Below are 23,957 nucleotides of genomic sequence, written 5' to 3'. Positions count from 1 at the left end.
ATACAGCTACATGCCCCGATCCTGCCTCCTCAAATCCAGAATGAGTGTCGCCTGGCTGGGCACTCATACCCTTGTGAACTCTGCGTGACACCGGACGTTTATTGAGCACTGACTGTGTGCTTAGGCCCTGGGCGTCCAGGAGCGAACTACATAAAGACCCTCACCCCTCAAATTACTCGGCGGAAGGAGGGGGTAGCTTCGCGTGGGAAGCGTCGGGATCGAGCCCACCACGGTTTCTACTTGGTTTCTAGTCAGACCCTGGGCTTCCCCTGGAAGTTGCTCGAGACGAAGACGGAAAGATCATCTGCACTTTCGTGGACTTAGTAGGAACCCAGGTCTGTCCCGAGCGCGCGTCCAGAGCCTCGAGGCCCCGCAAACAGAGGCCAAGTGCCCGCCCCCGCTGTCTGCCCAATGGCCGCGCGGCCCTACCCCCCGCCCTTCCCTCCCTGAAGGGGAGGGTTCCCGGCTGTCCGCGACTGGAGGCAGGTCGCCGGGTCGTGGCTACCCAAGGTAAGATCGTCACCTTGGGAGCTCGGTCCTCTGGACTCAGGGCGCACAGATGCCTTTCGGGGAGGTGGTACGCGGCGCAGGAGCCGAGTGGGACTAGGAGTCCGCCGGGGTGCACGGGGCTTGGGGCGCGCGGGGAGCTGGGAAGAGCAGGTACTAACGCATAGGGTGTTCGGGGCAGCGAGAGCTCCGTGCACCGCATCCAGCACCGGGGGCTCGGGAGGTGGGTGGCGCGGGCGCCTGCTCGGGCTGGAGGGGAGGTTGGGCCGGAAGGAGAAGGGCGCTGGCTACTGAGCTCCTCCAGTTGCCCACAGGCCCAGGGTGACTCCCAGGCGAGGCCTAGCCCGGGTGCGCCAATCTCTGGCGGCCGCGCTTTTGGGGGTCGCGGACTGCCGCCCTCCCTTGGTTCTTGGCTGTTTTCGGTGGTTCAGAACAGCCTCCCGGTCCTCCGCGGACCTGGGTCTGGCCCGGGAATTCAGGAATAGGAGCCGAGACTGTGAGGCCTCGCCCCTTCCGGGAGGGCGGAGCGCTGTAAACTCAGCTTCTGGCGCAGTCGGGTCAGAACTCTCTTAGACGCGACGGTCAGGAACTATCCGCCCCACATCTTATCTGAGGCCGGAAGGAGGTGCCTGGAAAACACTGGAAAAAACAAAACCGACATTCTTCGTTTGGAGGCTCAAAAACATCTGGAAGGACATCTGGAAGAACCTGAGAACCCGGCTGTTGTGGAGGGCAGGGTTAGAACGTCCTCAGACGTGTCCGAAAGATTTCCATACCTCGCAAGAGAAGGGACTAAATAGTGCATCTTCCGAGGCACACAGTCACTTAGCGACCCCCCTCACCCAGGCAGTGTCCTTGGCCCCTTCCAGGGCTTCAAGGCAGGGGGCTGTGTGAGTCTCACTTGCCGCAGGGGTCTCTAAGCCCTGCAAGGTGTATGGTGAGCTGCAATGAGGCAGCAAGTTCTGGGTTCAAATCCTGTTAGGCCACTGGTCAGCTGTGCAACTTGGCATCGCTTGTCCTCTTGGGATTGTGGCAAGAATTAAATGAAAGAAACTTAGGATGTGCCTGCCTATAGTGGACCCTCAATAAATGTGAACAAATATGGGCTTCCTTTCTTTTTGGTTGGACAATTACATACACCCATACTCCCCAAACTCTTTGCCTCAAAGGCTGAGGCTGGGATGCAGAAGAATGTATCACCTGACTCTCTCCTGGTACTTCTCTGGGTCCCATGGGAGGGAAGGAGGGATCTGTTCGCCACCACAGAGTTGTTCCCCCGCCCCACCTCTCTGATCCTCTTGATTTCTGTCACTGGTACTCGCCCCACCAGGAATGTAGCACCTGGTGGTTGGCAAAGCAGGTCATGCAGCATGTGGCTATGAGGCTGGTGGGCTGCAGGTAGGGAGGACTACTGCTCCATTTCCCATGTGGCAGGGGACTGGTGGCCTCAGCAGCTTCTGGGCACTCTCTACTCTGCAGCACTGTCTCTTAGAGGTCCCACCCAAGCTTGACATCCAAGTTTCTACTCCAGCCTGCCCCTCTCCTCTGCCCACTTCCCTCCCTGAAAACCCCTTTGGACATCCAATAGCATCTCAAGCTTCACTTGTTCAAAATGGAACTCTGGAGTCCTCTCTGCACCACTGCTTCTCCCCTAGACTCTCTGGCTTGCTAAGTGGCACCCTCCATCCACCTAGTGCCTTGATTCTTCTCTCTCCTTCACCTCCCATATCCACAAAATACCAGGAATCCAGCCATCTCTTGCCACCTTCATGGTTACCATCCTGGCCATACCCATCATGTATTCCCTGCTGTGGCCTCCTGACTTGTCTCCCTGCTTCCGTCCTGCCCCCTCCCCAGTCCAGGATCCTCACAACCACCACAGAGGTCTTTAACATAAATCAAATAAGTCAAATCAAATAAAATCCTCTCCCTTTCCTGCTCAAAGCCCTCCAATGGCTCCCTGTTTCACTCCAAATAAAACCCAAAGTCCCTTCCTGTAATGCCCTACATTAGTGGCCCTTCCCAACCTCCTTGACTTGAACTCTGCCCCTCCCCCTAGCTTTCTAAACCTGGACAACTCCAATCTACTTTCTATTCTTCAAACATGCCAAGCTTGTTTCACCTTAGGACTTCTCACTTGCTGTGCCCTCTGCCCAAAACACTGATCTTCTTACATTCGAGTTCAGCTCAAATGTCAGTTCAGAAAAGCTTCCCTCCCCATCCCAGTTCAAGCAGCATGCCCTTCTTCAGGGGCTGTATCTCACCATCTGCTTTATTTTCTCTGTAACCTTTATTACTGTCTGGAATTCTTATTTATGTGTATGTTTTCTGATTTGTTATCTGTCTCATTCCAGTAGAATGTAAATTGGATGGTGGCAGAGATCTTGTCTGTCTTATTCCCTGCAGCTCTCTCCCATGAGAAAGGCAAATAAGAAACAAGCAAACAAACAGATCTATAATTGAAAATTGTGTTAAGTGCTACATAAGCAACCTGCGGCAATTGATTCTATTGGGGGTACTTTTAAATTTCAGGCTTATAAGGCTGAACTACTGTATTGTCAAAACAACCTCTCTGAGCCATTTTAGGGGTGAGGACAAGCCTGGAAAAGGCTGATAACTTGCCTGGGGTCACACCCAGAAGTGGAACTCAGCCTCCTACTGAAAAAATATGTATGTAGGGCTTCTCTGGTGGTGCAGTGGTTAAGAATCTGCCTGCCAATGTAGGGGACACAGGTTCGAGCCCTAGTCCGGAAAGATCCCACATGCTGCGCAGAAACTAAGCCCATGCGCCACAGCTACTGAGCCTGAGCTCTAGAGCCTGCGAGCCACAACTACTGAACCCATGTGCTACAACTACTGAAGCCCGTGCGCCTAGAGCCCGTGCTCTGCAACAAGAGAAGCCACCAAAATGAGAAGCCTGTGCACCTCAACGAAGAGTAGCTCCCGCTCGTTGCAACTAGAGAGAGCCCATGTGCAGCAATGAAGACCCAACACAGCCAAAAATTTAAAAAAAAAAATTTTTTTTTAATTTAAAAAATGTGTATAGCAAGCTTTAGTGTAATGGTGGGCCTGCAGTCATGTTCTGGGAAGAACCTGATCCCAGATCCTGAAGACCTCAGTTCTTTGCTCTTCTACTCACTAGCAAGTCCCCTTAATTCCTTGGTGCTTCATTTTCTTCATGGTAAGAATAGGATAGATCCTATTATTATGTTGGGTGCCTTCTCCTCTTCCCCATCCTCTCCCTCCTACCCCTCCTCCTCCCTCTCCTCCCCTTCCCCCTCAGTATACTCCAAAGGAGCAGCACTTCTAGGCGGTGCCCTTTTGCTATCAGAAGCTAGGGGCACATTCAGACCTGGGGATAATGGGGCAGGAGCCAGAGCTCTCCCCAACAATGACCGACTTGCAGGGCAGAAATGGGCCCTAGGTCTTCTAGATCTGATTTTTTTTTTTTTTCACCAATTTGTTTTTAGGCAAATTCATTGAGGGCCTCTGAGACTTAAGCAGTAAAATAGGATGATTAAAGAAAAGAGCAAAAATTCCAAAGAGTTGAAAAAGAAAGAGAGAATTGCCTTTTGTCCAACTCTGTTGCCATGTGTGGTCTGTTTTCTTCCAGTCTTTTTTCCTCTCTCTCAGTCCATCCACCCTTCATGGGCCAGAGCCCTCTGCCACTTCAGAACCCAGACAGCGATGACGTTTGCTGAGGACAAGACTTATCAGTATATCCGCGACCATCATGGCAATTTTTGCAATATTCATGTTCTGGAGATTCTGCCTTACCTATCCTGCCTCACAATAAGTGACCAGGTGAGCCGGGGCGTGACAACCAGGCATGGACTGGGGGCAGGGCTGTGGAATTCAGAGCTTCTCCCAAGCCAGGACCAACTCCTTCCTTCTCTGTTGTATCTTGCTTCCCATCCTTGACAGTTTTCTAACTTTCAGAATGAAGTGTGGCTCAGGGTGTCCTTTCCAACCTCACTGAGCTCCCTCTTGTGTCGTTTTGGTATAGTGCTCCAAAATATGGCACTGAGATTTCTGGGCTTGGGACCCCTCACCCACTTTCATCGGAACCTTCTTTTTCTTTATCTCTTTTGTCCTTGTTCCTGTTTAGTTTCAATTGCATTCTCCTAGTCATGGGACCCATCCTGGCAGGGCGCCTGGGGCTCAACTTTGAGAGTCTTTGGGAGCCAGACTGTGCTAGCTCCCTCAGCACTTGCTGTGGGCCTCTAGTGAAGTGAGCCTGGCCCCTCCCAGTTTTAGCTGTCCCCACATTGAACCCTGAGGCCTCCCTCTGCTTCCTCCATGCAGATACCGGTGGTATGTGAGTTTGTGGCTGGTAGGGTTTGGCTCCTCCCTCTTGTATTTTGGTGTTTGTGGGAATACCTTGCCATTTAGTTCTGCAGTAAATGTTTTCTGTGAGTTTTTTTTTTTTTTTTTCCTGTGGGTTTTTGTTTCTGCTATCTGGTTGCTTGTTTGTATGTGCTAAGCCTCAGTTTCCTCATCAGTAGAGTAGGGGTAATAATAGCATTAAATAAGATAATTCATGCAAAGCCCTGAGCAGAGAGCCTGGGACACAGTAAGGCCTATTTCCTGGACCTTTAAACTTGGGCTTAAACTCTGGCCTTGTCCTGGGCTCTGACTCAGTTTCAGATGGTTGCTTCCATCTTGTAGCTTTCTAGGTACCTCCATCTGCAGCTGTCCCCTCCAGAGTGGGGAGGGGGTTAGGGCTACCAGGCTTGAGCTTGGTGGCAGGGCTGTGTCTTTCAGGACCGACTGCGGGCCTCCTATGAGCGCTGGGGGAACCAGGGCACTCTCTGGGACCTCTTCAACAGCCTTCGGCGGAGGAACGGCTGGGTGCCTTCCTTCATTGGGGCACTGAGGGCCTGTGAACTGTCCAGTCTCGCTGATGAAGTGGACCGAGTCTACCAGAGCAACCTGCTACGTGAGCCTCCCACCTTGGCCCTTCTTCTGGAACTCCTGTCTGATTCCCTGGCCTCCACTCTCCCTCTCCTCTCACCCCATACCTGCTGTCTTCATCTCTCATCCTCCCTCCCATCACTCCTGGGCAGTGGACAAACCTGAGTGTAGATCCATGCTTTGCCACTTATTAATCTTTATTAACCCTTTGGCCAAGCCCCTTTATTCCCTAAGTCTCAGTCTTCTTCTCTGTAAAATGGGGCTAATGGCAACATTTACCTTGTAGGGCTGCAGTGGATACCATGGGATGATGGCATGTTGAGTGCTTAGCTGGGGCTGGGTACCTTCCATGTGCTCAGCAAATGGAGCCTCCTCTAATTTTTGTGGCTGTGACGTTTGCCTCCCACGCTTTTCTCATTTCCTCCCGTCTACTCTCCCTCAGTTTGCCTTCCCTCTCTTTGCTCATCTCTTCTCTCCCCCTCCCTTCACTGTCTCTTCTTTCTTCCTCATGGGCTCCTTACTTCCTTTCCCCTCATCTCTTCCCCTCCCACTGGTTTCCCCTAGAGCCTCCTTAGCTGCCTCCCACCCCCGCAGCTGCCCAGTTATCCCTCAAAGCCCTCTCAATGCTCCCTGCCAGGCCAAGTACTCAGAGGGGGTCTGCTGAGGCCAGGGTCTCAGGGGCTGAGGCAGGAAGAAAATTCACACCAGCCCTATATATATTTCAGACTAGAGACAATTCCTGAGACACTGCTCAGATTTACAGCCTTAAAATATCCCCATGTTTGCCTTTCTTTTTTTTCCTCCCCCTCCCTTCCTTCCTCCCCTCCTTCCTTTCTAACATCTCTTCATTTGTGGAGATTACCAGTGATTCCCCCAGATAAAAACAGCTGTGGTAGGGCCAGGCGTGGATGGTGGGGGCAAAGAGGAGGGGCTGAGGAGGAAGCTTTAGGTCAGGGGTCAGATAGTGGTGAAAGCCACCCACGAGGAGGAGAAGAAAGCCACGGTGTCCCAGAATGCCTGGGGAAAGAGAAGTGGTGACTGCTGACACAGTCTGGGTGGTGAGAGGCCTGCGAGGTGCCCCCAACACTCTCACTTCCCCCACTACTCCTCCTACCTCTCCTTGTCCTCTCCACCACCACTCCCTCCGATACCTGCCTCCTGCTTCGGGAAGCTGGTCTCCTCTGAGGAGTACTGCCCACGTCAGGATAGAGTTTGATGCTGTGGGGAACTGATAGCCATGGACCTGGAGTTCTAGGAGCACCCAGGCCTCTCTTGTCACTGAGAGCACCCCAATTCCTCCTTGACATCACAATATCTTTGTCCTTCAGGGAATCCGAACAACTCCCCATCCCCACTGGAGCGGCCATCAGTTCCTGCTGGGGTTCCAGGGCCATCCACACCTGCTGTGGCCCCCAGCATCCCCTGCAATGGCTACAGAGAGGACGAGCCAAGTTACCCTATGCCTGTCCAGGACACCCAATCACCAGAGTCCCTGGGAGAGGTGTGTCCTCACGATCTACCTTGAACCTCCTGCTTTTGTGTTCCCGTCTGCCCATTTCTGCTCACCCAGCCTTCCGGAAGTCCCCGACAAATCATGCCTAATCTCTGCTCAGAACCCCAGGGCTCCCCCAATATGGATCTGCCCCAGCTCCCGGACTGCCAACCAGGTCTTCACTATGTGGCAGCCCCCACCCCTCTGTCATCAGCCAGCTGTGAGGTCACAATTCTGAGGTCTTTGCAGTGGTCCATGTGAGATGTTGAGCTGGGTCAAGGGATCAGGGGATGACCAGATGAGGGAGAGTGAGCGAGCAGGAGGTGATGGGGGAAGGGGGGGATGTTTGGAGCTGTAATCATTGCCAGTAAAGTTTGGGGGTTAAGATGACTGATTCTATTGGGATAGGATGAGTGGGCAGTGAGGTGTCCAGGAGACACCACTTGGACTTGAAGCATAAGAAAGGGGTCTGTGCAGTGGCCCCAAAGATGGGGACCTTTCTTTAGGGCCAGACAGATGAATAGGGACCCCCCATAGGATGATTTTCTATGAGGTGGCTTCAAAGTCACCTGCAGATAGAAGTCCTGGCAATGACCAAAGCCGAGGCAAGGGCTTTCTTGGTCCTGTGCTTCATGGCATGGGCTGTGGCCTGTAGGAGCCATCCCAAGCATAAGCTGCCCTTTGCCAGCTCCTGGGAGAAGCAACTGCCTTATTCATATATTCCTTCGTGCAGAGTTCGAAGAAAGCCCCACAGCCACCCAGCTCTGGGGCTGTCCTCAAGAGGCTGGGTGGCCCCCTGCAGCCCTCATCTGACACGGTGGCCCTCAGCCCTCTGACCTGCAGTGGACATCAGGAGCAAGACACAGAACTGGGCACTACCCACACAGCAGGTATGCATGGACCCTGGAGTTATAGGGCCTTTCTGACCTCCCAGTGAGGGTAAGGGTTAGAGTTGCCCCTCTGGGTTTTCTTGGACAGGAGGCAAAGGTGGTATTCCCCAGGGAAATGAGTTCACCCCAGGGAACAACCCAGTTCCTCAGAGGGCATATTGGTTAGTATTTGCTTTGTAACATACAATCCCAAAATTTAGTAGCTTAAAATACGACTATTTACTTAGCTTATGATTGTGTGGGTCAGCAATTTGGGCTGGCTCAGATGGGCTGAATTCCCTCTTATATATGCATCAGGGTACATATAAGCTGTTTACGGCTGTTGGCTGGGGCACCTCAGTTCTCTTCTATGAGTCTCTTACCTTCCAGCAGTCAAGCCCATTTCATATACCTGAGGAGAGTTCTGAGAGAGGGAGAGTGGGCTTCTGGGGCATAGGCTCAAAACTGGCACAGTTTTCCTCCTGCCTCTTTCTGTGGGACAAAGCAAGTTACAAGGCCAGCCCAGCATCAAGGAGTAGAAAGATAGACTCCATCCCTACATGAGAGGACTGACAAGGTCACATTGCAGAGGGCGTGGATACAGGTAGAAGTGAATTAGGGCCATGCCTGTGCTATACCAAAGGGACTATGTAGGGATCCGCCAGGACCTGGAGGACAGTGCAAGAAGAGTACAGGGCTGGGCCAGCTGTTGTCAGGGAGCACTGCCCTACCCTAAAGGGGTCTCTAGCTCCCAGTGAATCACTAAAACTTTTCAGCCCCCAGGAGAAGTATGTTCTTCATCAGCCAAGGGCCTGGACCCTTATATCAGACATCTCAGGAATATAGTGCTATCTACTCTGATGTCTCAGGCTGGCATCTCTGCACCACTATTTCCCAAACTGTGTTCCACATGACAGTGATGCCCAGCCAGCCCACAGTGCCCACGGAACAGCCACAAGACACAGGAGCTCAGAGAAGCCACCTTAGCGTCCCATGCTCCTGTCACACCAAACTCTAACCCACATATCCTTTTGCACTTTGCATTGTCAGCTTGCTGTGGAACATCTTTTCAAGAAATGCTGCTGTGGACCAGGGAGGCAGAGGGCACTTTGATTTCAGTATGAGTATGGACACAGGTCCCATGAGATTCTGTGGTGTTAGCTTTGGGATGGGGGGTGGTGGACATCAGAATCACTCCCGACCTTTGTCAGCTGTAGGGCCAGGCATGTGTGTTCTCAAGAGTTCCATGGTGAATCCTTATGTAGCTGCCTTTATGGACCATCACCACCTGCTCCCTCCTGATTCCCCCAGTTCAGACTCTCCTCCCAGGGGTGGCTTTGTCCCTGTACCCTCAAGCCCTTGGGCCTCCTAGAAGATTTGCACACACTGGGGGCTGACTGGGCCTCTGGTGCCACATGACTGGTGTGAGCTCTTCTAAGAAGAGCCATCCTGCTCCTCTTGCCCTGGCCTAGGATTGTTCCTGCTGAGAGGAAAGATGGCAGTGGGAGAAACATCCAGGATTCCACTTGTCTAAGGAGAGGATGGAAGAGGCAGACACAAGAGGAAAGGGGGGTGTCCTAGGCAGGAGAAGAAAAAGCAGAGAGGAAAATTAATAATGATTTTCAAGCTCCTAGACCCTGTTAAAGGGAGGGATCATTTTGCTCTTGTGAGAGAACACGTCAAGGACTGAGGAGGGACAGGACCAAGGATTTATCTGCAACCATTGGGCCTTCAGCCCTGGGAACCAAAGAGACTGTGGAGAGTCCTCCATGGGTAGGCGGTTGGGAGGCTTGGATGCAATAGGGATGGTGTGAGCTGGGGCAGAGAGACCCTTCTCCAGCCCTCTGATCCCAAGGCCACTGTGATTTTAGGATAACACTCCTGTGGGTTTGTGTTTCTCATTTTGTTTTGCCACCTGCAGGCGTGGTCTCCAGTTTCACATCATCCTATGGGCCTGTGTCTCCGACTGTCTCCTTCCAGCCCTTGGTCCGTTCTACCCCCAGGGCAAGCTGCTTGCCTGGACCCCCAGTGTCAGCTCCATCTATTGGCACCTCCTCCTCCTCCACTGGCTTGGCCTCTGCAGGAGGTGCTGGTGACCAGGCTGAAGGTACCATCTGCTCCAGCGGGGCAGGGGTGCCCACCAACTCAGCATTTGGCAGCACAGTGCCTTCCAAGTTGTCCACCAGCTTGAAGCCCCCTGGTGCAATGCCCATTAATGTGCTCACCAGTCTAGCACCATCCAAATTGCCCATCAACTCAGTGCATTCTGGCGTGGTGCCACCCAAAGTGCCTACTGGCTTGGTGCCTGGCCACAGGAAACATATGTGCACGGTGCCCAGAAAGCTGCCTGCCAACACAGGGCCCACCATCAGGAACAGCAACAGACTTGTGGAGGTGAGTCCTCGCCCCTCCTAGCAGTGATCCAGGCCTCTTCCTTGTACCCTTTCCAGTCTCCATTCTGTCTCCAGCCTAGGCTGGTCCAGGGCTTCTTCTGAGGGCATAGGGACAGCTGAGACCTAGCCTCATCCAGACCTAACACCATGTCCTTTAGAGTAATAATAATCATTAGAACTCTTAAGTGTGAATGCTTCAGGAGGGTCAGGCTTGCTGGGCCACCTCCACTGGTCACATGCATTAACCCATTTAGAGCTCACAGCTCCCTTTTAAGCTCATCAATACTATTTTGCAGGTGAGGAAACATTGAGGGGTAGAGCAGGGTAGCCTGTTTGCCTCGATGCCTTGCTCTTCACCACTGGGATATCTAGCCTGCCCCACCATGACCAGGGTTTTACAAACTGCAGTCCCAGCCCATCCATCTCTGACCCTAGCAGCCTCCACAGTTGCCTGCTCGGAGCCTGCACGTCTAACCCTACTGCTGCTGTCTGTCTGGAAGAACCAAGTCCATGGGGCCCCTTGGGTGCATGGTCCAGCCTCTGACCCTGTGGCTGCTTCATGGCCATCAAGCCCAGGCATAATGTCAAAGTAGATGGGGCCACACATGACCAAGTGCTCCCTGGGGTGGGAGTGAGCTCACAGGCGGGCCAGTGAGTAGAGCTTTCAGCCCTGGAGGAGTTCACCACTGATGCTCCTGCAGGGCCTTAGTCCCCTCCTCCCCCACTGTCCTCCTGCACCATCAGTGGGTTGAGTCCCCAAGAGAGGGTTGCCTCACAGCACTATGGGCTGGGAACTGAGGGGTTGGCCTGTTTTGGGAATGGGGCCACCCAACCTGGGCTTGCCCCCCACCATCCTCAGTCCCTCCAGTCCCTCCTTTCTTTCCCAGGAGACTCCAGCATCTCCAGCACCCACAGGTACTGCCACTGGAGGCACCTCGCCATGGCCAGATAGCAGCTCTAACTGCTGGGGCTCAGAGCTGGAGCTGAGCAAGCCTGGCAGGCTGGTATCCAGAATGGACAGCCAACCGTTCTCGGGCTGCTCCGCAGACCTCGCCATCAGCCACAGTAACTCCCTGGGCGTGGGGCCTGACAACGCTCCGGAGGAAAACGAGTACGAGTCGGAGGACACCATTAGGATCCACGGGGGCCCCAGTACCCCCATCCTGGGGGACAGCCCTGGGACACACACGGCCCCAGAATTCCGGGAGGAGGAAGAGTTGGAGGAGTTGCTGGTGGTCAGGAACTTGCCCTGGGCTCCGTGGCTTGGGGTGGCCGTGGCTGGGGTGCTCCTAGCTGCGCTCCTGGCCACACTGTACCGGCGGCGCCCACTCCAGTGAAACTCCTGGGCCCTCCCTATCATGCATCTGCTCCCTTTCCCATGGTACATCTGCCTGAGCCATTGAGTTGAGCTGTCCCACCATCCTTGACGCTATCTCTGGGCTGGCAGAGGCTGGGTCAGAGGCGAGGCAGCATTTCCATCCCAGCTCCTGCCCTTGGCAGCTCCCCCACCATCCTTGGCTTTCTGGGCCCTGGGCTGCCCTGAGTGCTCCAGACCTCGCCCACCTGGCCATCTGGTTGTTGCCCTTATCCTCTGGAGGAGGTGCCCCCGTCTAGGCCTTATCCCTCTTTACCCAAGTGCAAGGATCAGGAGGTGCTACTGGAGACCGCACGGGGTCGGAAACATGCCCCATCCTGCCCTGGTTCCTGGCAGCCAATGGGGGGGGTAGGAGACCCCACAGAACATCACTCCAGCCCCCAGTGGCCCAGCCTCAGGCTATTGCCCCAGGAGCAGCGGAGTGGCCCATCTTCAAGGACTTAGTCCCCTGCCTCTCTGGTTCCCCTCCCCTGCCACACAAGGTTGGGGAGGAGGTCTGGAGATTCCCATGGACCCCTGGGGAGCCCGATCAGTTGCTAGGCCTGAGGACCACCTAAGTGCCTCTCTCCAGCCTTCTCATCCTGGTCTCTGTTCTCTTCAGCTCCATATGGGGGTTGGAGAGGGAGCACATGCAGGGCAGAGCTCAGGCCAAGGTTTGGATTTCAGCTCCACCTCCTCTTGGGCTGTGTGGCCTTGGCAAATTATCAGCCTTCTCTGGTCTTGCTTACTCATGTGGACCCTGAGGATCATGGCTCATCCTTCACTGGGTTCTCCTGAGATTGAAGCATACACGTCTTTGTCAAGTGCCTGGTCCAGAGCAGGTGGCCACTAAATGCTTTTCTCACCTCTCCCTGCCCAGCCTGGTAGAGATGAGGGCATGAGAGGCAGAGTGCCCAGTGTGTAAGCGTGCACTGCTGCAGTGTAGGATGGCCTAAGCCTGCATCCCATCTTACTAACTCTGTGCTCTTGGGCAAGCTGTTAACCTCTCTGTGCCTGTTTTCTCATCTGTAAAATGGGGATGAATAGTAAAATTTTATGTATAGATATACATGTCCTAGTGTTGTGAGGATTAAATGAGTTTATCTATATAAATCTTAGAATGGTTCCTGACATTTCATTTACTAGGGGTGGATACATTATCTCTATTCAAATGTGGAGGGACTGGAGCACTTGGCCGTGCCTTTAGAAGCAGACCCAAACCCTACTGCCTATGCCCCTTTTATATTTGTCCCTTACTTTATTCCATGCACTGGGGAATTGTTGGGGAGTGAGGAGGGAGGCATGTCCACTGGGGCAACTACAGGGTGGGGGCTAGGGTGCCGCCCAGCAGACAGACGGATTGAGGGATATCCTTGTGGGTTCATTCCTAGCAGCCATTGCTGGACAAGGGCCAGGCATAGGAGCCTCGGGAGCTACCTTCATTTCTGAGCTCTGCAAGGGATAGGAACTAGAACCCTGTGGAGACATAAGGGGTAGGGCTCACTGTGGCCCACCCCCAAACTGTCAGTCTGCAGGGTACTGCACCCTGCTCTGGCTGCTACAACCTTTCTTTACGCTGCCCTCGGGGACTTCAGCAACCTAATGACCTCTACTTCCACCTCTGAGCTTCTCTTCAACCCTCTCTCCAAATGCAACCACCTGTACCCTGAAGCCAGGAGTGGTCCCTACCCAAGCTGTCTGCAACCACGCCCCATCACTCTTGCTCTTAACCCTCTGTGCTGCTTCCTCCCTCCCAGGTACCCAGGTCAGTGAACAGTTCATGAATAGGTACTGGTTTTAATGTGTTACCCTCTCAAGGTAGCTTTAGAAAAAAGTTATCTCAAGAAAGCAGCTTGTAGACCCAAAATATGCTACTTAAATGGTAGAATTTTAAGCACAGTGACCAGCCATGTGGGAGATACCTTTGGGTAAGGTGTGTAGGAAACATTTAGGGACCATCCTGGCACATTTCAAATTATGCTGCTCAGAAGCCCTGACTTGGCCTGCATTGAACAGCATTCCTATTTTGGCTGTTGTCAATAAAATGTCAACTTCAAGGAGGATTGGGAATTGGCCTGTGGCCAGGAGAGGGCTTGGGGTAGTTGATAAGAGAGATGGGGAAGCACCCTTTACCTCGGTGTAAAGGCCGGGGTGGGGCCAGAGGGCCCAGTGCCATCCTAAGCGCTTAAGGGCAGACTCAGCAGTAGCCAAGGTACCTACATATAAATCCCTCTCCATCTTTTCTCTCTCTCCTGTTGAAACATTTCCTTCAAAGCCCAAGAGCTACCACTGCTTCTCTTTCCCTGGGAAACGCCTGCCGATTCTGCTTGATGACCCACCGAAGCCAGACTAATACCACACTCTCATCTTGTTTCCCTGGTTGGATGTGCTCAGATTTAATTGATTTGGGAGAATTTCTAGTCAAAGATCAGCAAGAGGGCTTCCCTGGTGGCGCAGTGGTTGGGAGTCCGCCTGCCGATGCAGGGGACACGGGTTCGTGCCCCGAACCGGGAAGATCCCACATGCCGCGGAGTGGCTGGGCCCGTGAGCCATGGCCACGGGGCCTGCGCGTCCGGAGCCTGTGCTCCGCAACAGGAGAGGCCACAACAGTGAGAGGCCCGCGTACAGCAAAAAAAAAAAAAAAAAAAAAAAAGATCAGCAAGATGCCCTTTACTCTTTCAGGCCATGGATTATTCATAGCTTCTTTTTTATGGAAAGCTTTTAAGCACACACTGAAGTACAGAAACTAGAATAATTACCTCTCCCCTCCACGTGCCCTTTACACACCTTCAATAATTATGGACTCATGGATAGTCTTGTTCATCCCTGCCTGATTCCCCCTTTTCTGTACAGGTTCTTTTTGTAAGTCAGAAAGTGAAGAGTTCAGAAAGTCAAGGGAAAGACTTGGGACAGGAGGATTCTGTGGCAAAGGCCCTCTCTTTTCTTCCAAGGCATTCCCCTCTTGGTTTCTTGGCCTCAGTGGGTGACATCCCTCTTGAACCAGTTCAAAGCGTGAGTAGCACTGGTTCCGTCTTAGGAGGAGAGAACCAGAGGAGGTTCCTTCACTGACAAGCTCCTTGGAAGTATCTGGCTACTGCTTCTGTCCCAGAGAGGTGACGATTGACAGGTGTGTCCAGTGGCAGTTTGCCCCATTGCACGAGGAGTCTCCTTTAGGCTCTGACAAAGCCCTTCCAGCAGGCAGAAATTCCCATTCTTGGCCAGATTCAAACTTCACAGCATGTGTCCTGCTCTTATAGGAGTCTCCTTAGAAATGGAGTCATTCAAGCCTTGAGGTCCCTTGCTTTCTACCAATGCACTATCGTGAAGCTGATGGCCAAGGAACACCTCCACCCCCACCTTCAGGGAGAGTAGTGTTCAGGGTCCCTGGGCTAGTCTGTGCTGGAAGTGATAGCTCTTTATGGATAAAAATCACATGTTCCCCTTTCTGCTCTTTTCCATGTAGCCCAGGGCCATGAAGTTCACACTTGGTGCAGGGCATGGTCACTCAGCACTCCTCATCCCTGCTGCTGCTGCTGTTAATAACAGCAATAATAAAAAGTGCTACCACTTACCCCATACCTTTTTGCATACCAGGTGCTGGGCTAGGTGCCTTACATGTATTAACTTGTTTAATCCTCACAATGACCCTATGAAACGGATACAAGTATGACCCAATTTACAGCTGATCTGCAAGACTGGGAGGGACAAAGGACCAGAGGGAACAATGCAAGGGAAGACTCTGGTCTGTGGGCCCCAGAGTTGGATGTTCTCCATGCCCATGACCCACAGCTGATCAGGTGTCTGGAGCCTGGGACCCCATTTAAAGTAAGATTTCACACCATCACATCTCTGCCCGGTGTGCCAAGATCTGGCACCTGCTATAATAGTGTAATGATGTGCAATATATAATTAATACAGTCTCAGGGATGCTGTGACAATATGAATATAATCATCTTGTATGTGCCCAGGCTCAATGGCCTGAGGCTGAATGAGGTGAGGCAGCTGGAGGTCAGTTTGGTTTAGCAGATATTGTTTGTTAAAGGATTCCCCTGTGCCAGGTCTAAGGCCTAAAATGAGTAAGACACCTGCATACACTCCAGTGGTCGGGAATGACTCACAAAGTATGGTGGAGACATATAGGCTTTCATGTCATTTATTTCACGTATTTATACAACAGATATTTATTTTGCTCCTACTGAGTGCAGAGTATGGGGACAGGCCTTGGAGAGACACAATAATAATGCAAAAAGCCCACCTTAAGTGCCCCCTTCTATCACCCACTGTCTCCAATATAATTGTGAGTGGTCTAAAGGAGTGTCTAAAAGCAAGGGCAGGGGTGGGGGGGAGGAGAGAAAAGTGTTGTTTTGATCAGTCATGTACTATTAACAATTATAACAATGAAATCCAGGAAAACAGTAAAACTTAGAACCTCTAGGGAACAAGAAAAATATTAAGTATAAATTTACAAAGACACCTATCAGGACGGCTAAAATGAAAGTGTCTGACAAGATCAAATGTTGATGGAAATATAGAGCAACTGAAACTCTCAAACTTTAGGGGTAATGTAAGTTAGTAAAACCCTGTTGGAAAATAGGCAGTATCTACTAAACCTGAACACATGCATAACCTATGACCCAGCAATTCCACTCCTGGGTATGTACATGACAGAAACAAGAGCTCATGTCTACCAAGATATGTGCAAGAATATTTCTAACTGCACTGTTCAAAATAGCCCCAAACTGGAAGCAACCCAAAGGTCTATCCACAGTAGAATGGATATATATATATATATATATATATATATATATATATATATATATATATATATATATATATATATATATAAGTTGGGGTAAAGTCATACAGTAGAATACTAGTGCACAACAATGAATACGAATGAAAATATTGCTACACTCAATGTGGATATATTGCACAGACATGATGTTGAGAAAAAGAAGTCAGTAGAGGGCTTCACTGGTGGTGCAGTGGTTTAGAGTCCGCCTGCTGATGCAGGGGACATGGGTTCGTGCCCCGGTCTGGGAAGATCCCACATGCCGCGGAGCGGCTGGGCCCGTGAGCCATGGCCGCTGAGCCTGCGCGTCCGGAGCCTGTGCTCCGCAATGGGAGAGGCCACAACAGTGAGAGGCCCGCGTACCGCAAAAAAAAAAAAAAAAAAAAAGTACACACACAAAAGTGTTTACTGGGTGATTCTATTCATACAAAAAGTACAGAAATAAGCAAAATTGATCTATGGCATTGAAAGTCGGCATGGTTACCTTTGATTTGGGTGTTGGTTTCATGAGTACGTTCAGTTTGTGTACAGAATCGCTTTAGAGATATGGAGATAAACCAAGGTCACCCAAATGAGAACAAACATAGGCTGTTCATTCTGAGCTTGTAAGAGCAGCCACTGTCACTTGCATTTGGCCAGGAGGGTATCAAAGGCAGGCAGGGACTGGGAAAACACTGTGGTGAATAAAAGAAAGGGAAGGCTTCAGATGTGCTGTGATTGGAGGTTGTTTGCCTGGGACACTGGAGGCTGGCTAACTAGAAGAGGGGCACCTTATGTGATTGGTTGGGGAACATATTTGACTTTCTCTGGTTGGTCCCGAGATGGAAGAGAGGGAAGAGGTGGTTGGGGATTGGGAAGAAGCTGGCACACATTAACCAAGACCTGATCATTCTGGATGACTGCTGCAGAGGCTGTGGTTTGGCTTTCCAGGCTGGTTACTGCAGAGAGTTCTATTGTCATATATGGTCTGGCCACTGTCCTTTTGTATATTCAGTCTCTCAGAGGGAAGGATATGGGCTCTGCGAGGGGTCTCCACTGCCGGAATAGGATGGGAGTGGGCACATACATGCTTCATCCAGCTTCCTATCCCTCCCTGGGGTCAGTGGTGCTGCCTTTAAGGATAAGGCCAACGGCTAGAGGGCTCTGCTGCAAGTCATGGCTTAGCTACTGCACCCACTAAAGTTTTTTTAAGGCCTGGCTTAAAGCCCAGCTCCTTTTGGAAGCTTTTTTGAATAGATCCCTCTCACTTATTAGCCTTTCTAAATTCTCATGGCTTACCTCAAATTCTTCAGAGTAAATTCTCACCTTCCTGCCTGCATTTAAAAAACTTACACTGGGGGCTTCCCTCGTGGCACAGTGGTTAAGAGTCCACCTGCCAATGCAGGGGACATGGGTTCGAGCCCTAGTCCGGGAAGATCCCACATGCTGGGGAGCAACTAAGCCCATGTGCCACAACTACTGAGCCTGCGCTCTAGAGCCCACAAGCCACAGCTATGGAAGCCCACACGCCACAGCTACTGAAGCCCGTGCGCCGAGCCTGTGCTCCGCAACAAGAGAAGCAACCGCAATGAGAAGCCCACGCACTGCAACAAAGAGTAGTCCCCACTCGCCGCAACTAGAGAAAGGCTGAGTGCAGCAATGAAGACTCAACACAGCCAAAAATAATAAAAAAAAAACCACACAACTTACACTGAATATCTTCCTTCTACTTACTCAATGCTGTTTCTATAAAAACAGCAATAAAAGAAAAATACCCCCTCAACCCCACAGCTTTTTATTGAAGTAAAATATACATGCTGAAAAGGGTACTTCAAAGACAGAAGGGACCTGGGGGAACGGGGTGGGCAGCAGCCAGAAAGGTGGAGGTGGGGAGAGAAAATGGGAACAGTGAGAAAGATGAAGAAGGGAAGTAGCCCTGGGTTCTAGTCCTGGGTCCACAGCCAGCTCCTGGCATCCCTTTCCTTCCTGGACCCATAAACCATGAGGCTGGACCAGGTGATGTCAAATCCTTCCTCCTCCAGAGCTCAGTCCCATCAGCCCTTGAGTGTCCTTGGCATGGACTGGCTGTACCAGCTTCCTCCCCTCCTCTGTCCTTCCCCATCCCCAAGTGCCACTGCCATACTGTCTGAATCGCTGATTTCCTAGCAGTCAGATGCTGTCTCCTATTTCATCAGTTTGCTTGTACTTAACATAAGAAGAAAGAAAAATCCTTTCATTATCACATGCAGTTGGAAATCAGCTTCTTGCAGGAGATCTGTCCAAAGGAATTGGGAAAGAGAGAAACTGTGGTAACTGCTGAAAGAATTGCTTTTTTCACTACTTGCTATCAGGACGATGTCGTTAGAATTGTGAGCCCATGGACTCACGTTTCCAGTAATTCTGCTATTATTACTTCTAGAACTTAAGATCCTTTAACATTTCTTTTATTCAGCCCACAGTTCTGAGGATCTACCCTGGCCAGATATCTGCTTGAAGTGAGGCTCCTGCAGTGAATGTAAATAGAACTTTCAATCTGGGGAGCTTGTTCAGGACCCCTCCCCCTTTTTCCTCCCACCTTCACTTTCAGGAGTCTCTACTCAGAGACAAGCTCCTCAGTTCTCCACATGTGGCTGGCTGTCACCTTCTGGCCTGGCTCAGTGGACTCCTTCCTTCCAGGAGTCCCAGTCCAGGGGGTCAGTCTCCCTTCAGAATTTTCACCTTCCTTATAATCTAGTCTCTTTAAATCATCTTTTAATTACACAGGTAATACACGAATATCTGCTTGCTGTAAAAAGTTAAAATTCCACCAGGAGTTCCCTGGTGGTCAAGTGGTTAGGATCCCAGGCTTTCACTGCCACGGCCTGGGTTCAGTCCCTGGTTAGGGAACTGAGATCCCAAAAGCTGCACAGCGAGGCCAAAATAAATAAATAAATAAATTTTAAAAAAGAATAAATAAAATACCACAACTAGAGATTACCATACTAAGTGAAGTAAATCAGAAGAAGAACAAATACCATATGATATCACTTATATGTTGAATCTAAAATAGGGCACAAACGAACCTATATATGAAACAGACTCAAGAGAATAGACTTGTCCTCCAAGGGGGAGGGCAGGTGGCAGAGGGGTGGACTGGGAGTTTGGGGTTAGTAGATGCAAACTATTACATATAGAATGGATAAACAACAAGGTCCTACTGTATAGCACAGGGAACTATATTCAATATCCTGGGATAAACCATAATGGAAAAGAATATAAAAAAGAATGTACGTATAACTGAGTCACTTTGCTGTACAGCAGAAATTAACACAACATTGTAAATCAAGTATATTTCAATAAAAAAGTGAAATTAAAAAAAATTTCAAACTATACAGAGTTATATAGTCCAGAGTGTCTCCAACTTCAGTAGAGATACAAATCCTCTTGGGGATCTTGTTAAAAGCAGGTGCTGACTCATTGAGTCACTGCATTAAAAATTTTTTTTTTTTGCGGTACGCGGGCCTCTCACTGTTGTAGCCTCTCCCGTTGCGGAGCACAGGCTCCGGACGCACAGGCTCAGTGGCCATGGCTCACGGGCCTAGCCGCTCTGCGGCATGTGGGATCTTCCCGGACAGGGGCATGAACCCGTGTCCCCTGCATCAGCAGGCGGACTCTCAACCACTGCGCCACCAGGGAAGCCCTAGTCACTGCATTTTTAAGGAGACTTTTTTGACTAAAGAGAAAGAGCAACAATTGATAATGTCCTTTAATCCCTTGCAATCCTGTTTCCTTTTTAGGGGGGTTGATAGACATCATTCCTTGCCTCTCTCTATGTACTTCTGTGCCATTTGACAGCCCTGACTTAATCCCACCCTTGGCCTGGGGCTGGGGATGCTCTCTCGGGTCCATTTCATAGCAGTGGGGTGCAGGGCCTTCTCTACAGCCCCCTGTATTGCTCCACAAACTATTGTTGCCAAGCTTAATGGGTCTTTGTTGAATTGAATTTAGTTCATGCAACAATCCAAACAACTTGGTCATTGTTTCAGTTGGTTGAGGATCCTCTGGCTCTGGATTTTTCCCCAACATGTGCAGGATGAGCCACCAAATCACTAATGAAATGGAGAACAGGGCAAAGCCAGAGCCCCACACAATTCTACTCAAGACCATTGGTCAACTGATCTCATCAGTTGACCTCATCATTAACTGATTAATCAGCATTCTACTTTCCCTGCAGTCATCCAACAGTTAAGAGTATATATAACACAGCCCCTATGGAGGTGATCCATTAACTAATGCTGCATGAGAAATTATTCCAAAACTTAATAGCTTAAAACAACACATTTAGTATCTCAGTTTCTGTGGGTTAAGATTTCAGGTGCAGGTTTGCTGCGTCCTCTGGCTCAGGGTCTCTCACAAGGCTGCAATCAAGGTGTTGGCCAGGGCTGCAGTTTGGGGAGGATTCACTTCCAAGCTCACTCACATGGTTCTTGCAGGATTTAGTTCCTCACTTTTTAATTTATTTGGCTTTGCCAGGTCTTAGTTGCGGCACGTGGGATCTTCATTGCCGCGTGCGGGATCTTTAGTGCAGCATACGGGCTCTTTGTTGTGGCATGAGGGATCTAGTTCCCTGACCAGGGATTGAACCTGGGCCCCCTGCATTGGGAGTGCAGAGTCTTAACCACTGCACAACCAGGGAAGTCTCAGTTCCTCATTGAAATGTTGCTCTGCGGGCTGCACTTCCTTGTTGGCTGTTGGCCAGAGGCTGCCTTCAGTCCCTTGCCACATGGGTTGCTTCATAGGGCAGCACACAACATGGTAGCTTCTTTCATTAGAAAAAGCAAGAAAAAATTTAAATCTCTAAAAATTGAATCAAAATGGAAAAAAAAGGACTCAATTCTGTATTGAGTTGTTGGCTGAACTACACAGAAAGAAATTATTTCAAATGACTTTAAAGCACAATTTGATTTTTCATCCCTAGTGCAACGTATCCTAAGGACAAAAAGAACGGCAGAAAAATCTTAAACAGTGTTTAATAATCACATCATTGGTAATACTGATATTTTTATTCTGAAACTATTATCTATATATTTAATGATAAAGCAAATAAGTAGTGAATGTTGTGAAGTCCTTAGATTTTCAGGTTAAGATAAAAGAAGCTAAGTAAAAACTCTGTAACCTTAAAAATGAATGGAAATTAGTGTAAATCCATGATACATTTTTCTCTTAAAAAATTTATTTTCTGGGCTTCCCTGGTGGTGCAATTGTTAAGAATCCACCTGCCAATGCAGGGGACACGGGTTCGAGCCCCGCTCTGGGAAGATCCCATATGCCGTGGAGCAACTAAGCCCGTGTGCCACAACTACTGAGCCTGCGCTCTAGAGCCCGCGAGCCACAACTCCTGAAGCCCGCGCACCTAGAGCCCGTGCTCTGCAACAAGAGAAGCCACCGCACTGAGAAGCCCGTGCACTGCGACGAAGAGTAGACCCCGCTTGCCGCAACTAGAGAAAGCCCGCGTGCAGCAACGAAGACCCAACGGAGCCAAAAATAAATAAATAAATAAATAAATTTTAAAAAGATAAAAGACACTATACACAGTAAAGAAAGAAAAGGTACACAAGCTTCAAGTGCTTTTTTGTTTTTTGTTTTTTTTTTGCGGTACGCGGGCCTCTCACTGTTGTGGCCTCTCCCGCTGCGGGGCACAGGCTCCGGACGCGCAGGCTCAGTGGCCATGGCTCACGGGCCTAGCCACTCCGCGGCCTGTAGGATCTTCCCGGACCCGGGCACGAACCTGTATCCCCTGCATCAGGCAGGCGGACCCTCAACCACTGCGTCACCAGGGAAGCCCTCAAGTGTTGTTTTGATGTTGGGATTCGTCTTGGCAGTCTCAGGTGATGATGATTCTTGATTCTTCAGGATGATCTATTGCAGCTCACAGACCTGGATGGAAGTTTCCTCAGGTCAAGGAGAACCGTTTTTTTTTTTTTGTTGCTGGGGGAGGCAGAAACGTAGGCAATGCTGGGCACTGAGATTTAGAAGAGTAGCTATACGTTTTCTTGGTTTTTGTAGGATCCCTCTGGGGTGGCTTCCTGCAGGAGACGGAATTTCCAGAGTTAGGAAATAGGGTTTCCAGAGTTAATCCTACCGTTCCTGCGCACGGGCTTTCTCTAGTTGCGCTGAGAGGGGGCTACTCTTCGTTGCAGTGTGCGGGCTTCTCAGTGCGGTGGCTTCTCTTGTTGCGGAGCACGGGCTCTAGGTGTGTGGGCTTCACTAGTTGTGGCTCGCGGGCTCTAGAGCGCAGGCTCAGTAGTTGTGGCGCACAGGCTGAGTTGCTCCACGACATGTGGCATCTTCCCGGACCAGGCATCGAACCTGTGTGCCCTGCATTGGCAGGTGGATTCCTAACCACTGTGCCACCAGGGAAGTCCCAGGGAGCTAGTTTTGAGTGAGCATGGCAATTCTATTCAATAAGCAAGAGAGAAGCTCTTATTTCTTGTTCAGCCTGCTACTAGCAGTCATTACAGGAAAGATGAAGAACATAAGGGGCATTACAGTCTCTCAGGGGAGGCACTTATGAAATAATTTGCTAGCAAGATAAACCCACAATCCCGTTCAACTTGACAGAATGAGGGAGTGCCTTGGGGATACAGAGCTACGGGTCATTCCAGGCACGGGCAACCTATGGGAGAAGAGACGCTTGGATGGACCTTTGGTCAGTATCTCAGGGCTGGAGGTGACCATGTTCTCACCCGCAAAAAGAAGGTGATAAAATGATTTAAAAAACAAAAAAACAATGATTTTTAAAAAAACCAATCAGACCAAATCCCCAACAACCCAGGCCCTGAGGCGGCCACCAAATCCTTCTATGTCCTCCACTGCACCACAAAGAAAGGGGGTCCAGACTCTCCTTCCAAGAGCCAACCCTACTTCCTGGCTCCCACTACAGGAGGGTGGCAAAGGATTTATAACCCACCTCTTTCTTCCAGTTGCCATGGAGACCAACCCCAGTCCTTTCATTAGTTCTCGTACTGGGAACATCTGTCTAACGCAGAAGGAATGAAGGGGGCTTAGCCTAAACACGCCAGTGGCAGTGCTGGGGAAGGGGGTGGCGGTCAAACAGAGCGCGGAGGACTGGTGGTCTTGACGGCAGTAGTGGAATCAGGTCGAGGGACAAAGGCTAAATTCAGCCGCGGTTCAAGCCCTTCTGTTTGCCAACGGCTGGCGACCAGACCCTGCGGCACACCGCTGGGCTGGAGAAGGGCGCAAGCCGGGAGACGACGAGACGCAGCAGCACGGCGGGGCTCGGGGGCGCGAGGCGGCTGCCGGGAGAGTTCTGGGGCCCGGAGCGCCTACCTGTGCACCCCGGTGTAAAGGGGCGCAGACCCCTCCACCAACGCGTCTATTGGGCGGCGCCGCCATCACTCTGTGCTCAGCAACACCGCCTTCTCCTCTGCCCAGCCCGGATCCCCTCCCCTGCCGTCCTCCGCCCCGCCCCGAGCCTTTCATTGGGCGGAGGCGCGGTCGATCCGCCTCGAATCAGGCAGCCGATTGGACAAGAGGCCTTCGGGCCGCCCCCAGCTTGTTTGGATTGGCTTGCTGCGTGTTGGCGCAACGGAAGAGGCGGCCTGCCGAGGGTGTTCTTCTGCTCTGGCTGGATTGCCGCGGAGGAGGCGACGAGGGC

The 23,957-nt window shown here is 50.9% G+C and overlaps 1 protein-coding gene across 4 annotated transcripts; it reads left to right on the top strand.

The window, feature by feature from the left end:
- The first annotated feature begins 436 nt into the window (after window positions 1-436).
- MAVS (mitochondrial antiviral signaling protein) lies at window positions 437-12,636 on the top strand. 4 transcript variants are annotated; one of them, XM_082670299.1, is made up of 7 exons: window positions 437-510; window positions 4,121-4,311; window positions 5,272-5,446; window positions 6,750-6,922; window positions 7,647-7,803; window positions 9,704-10,176; window positions 11,063-12,636. In XM_082670299.1, exons 2-7 carry the CDS (start codon window positions 4,195-4,197, stop codon window positions 11,510-11,512), a joined length of 1,545 nt encoding a protein of 514 aa, XP_082526425.1. In that variant the 5' UTR covers window positions 437-510; window positions 4,121-4,194; the 3' UTR covers window positions 11,513-12,636. The 4 variants fall into 4 exon arrangements, with proteins under 4 accessions (XP_082526425.1, XP_082526424.1, XP_082526422.1 ...); XM_082670298.1 differs by having other exon boundaries at window positions 5,257-5,446; window positions 11,066-12,636; XM_082670296.1 differs by having other exon boundaries at window positions 5,257-5,446.
- The last annotated feature ends 11,321 nt before the right edge of the window (window positions 12,637-23,957 follow it).

The sequence above is a fragment of the Grampus griseus genome, assembly GCF_964374135.1.
Source record: "Grampus griseus genome assembly, chromosome: 14".
NCBI classification, from domain to species: domain Eukaryota; kingdom Metazoa; phylum Chordata; class Mammalia; order Artiodactyla; family Delphinidae; genus Grampus; species Grampus griseus.
This window is presented reverse-complemented; position numbering and strand designations above follow the sequence as displayed.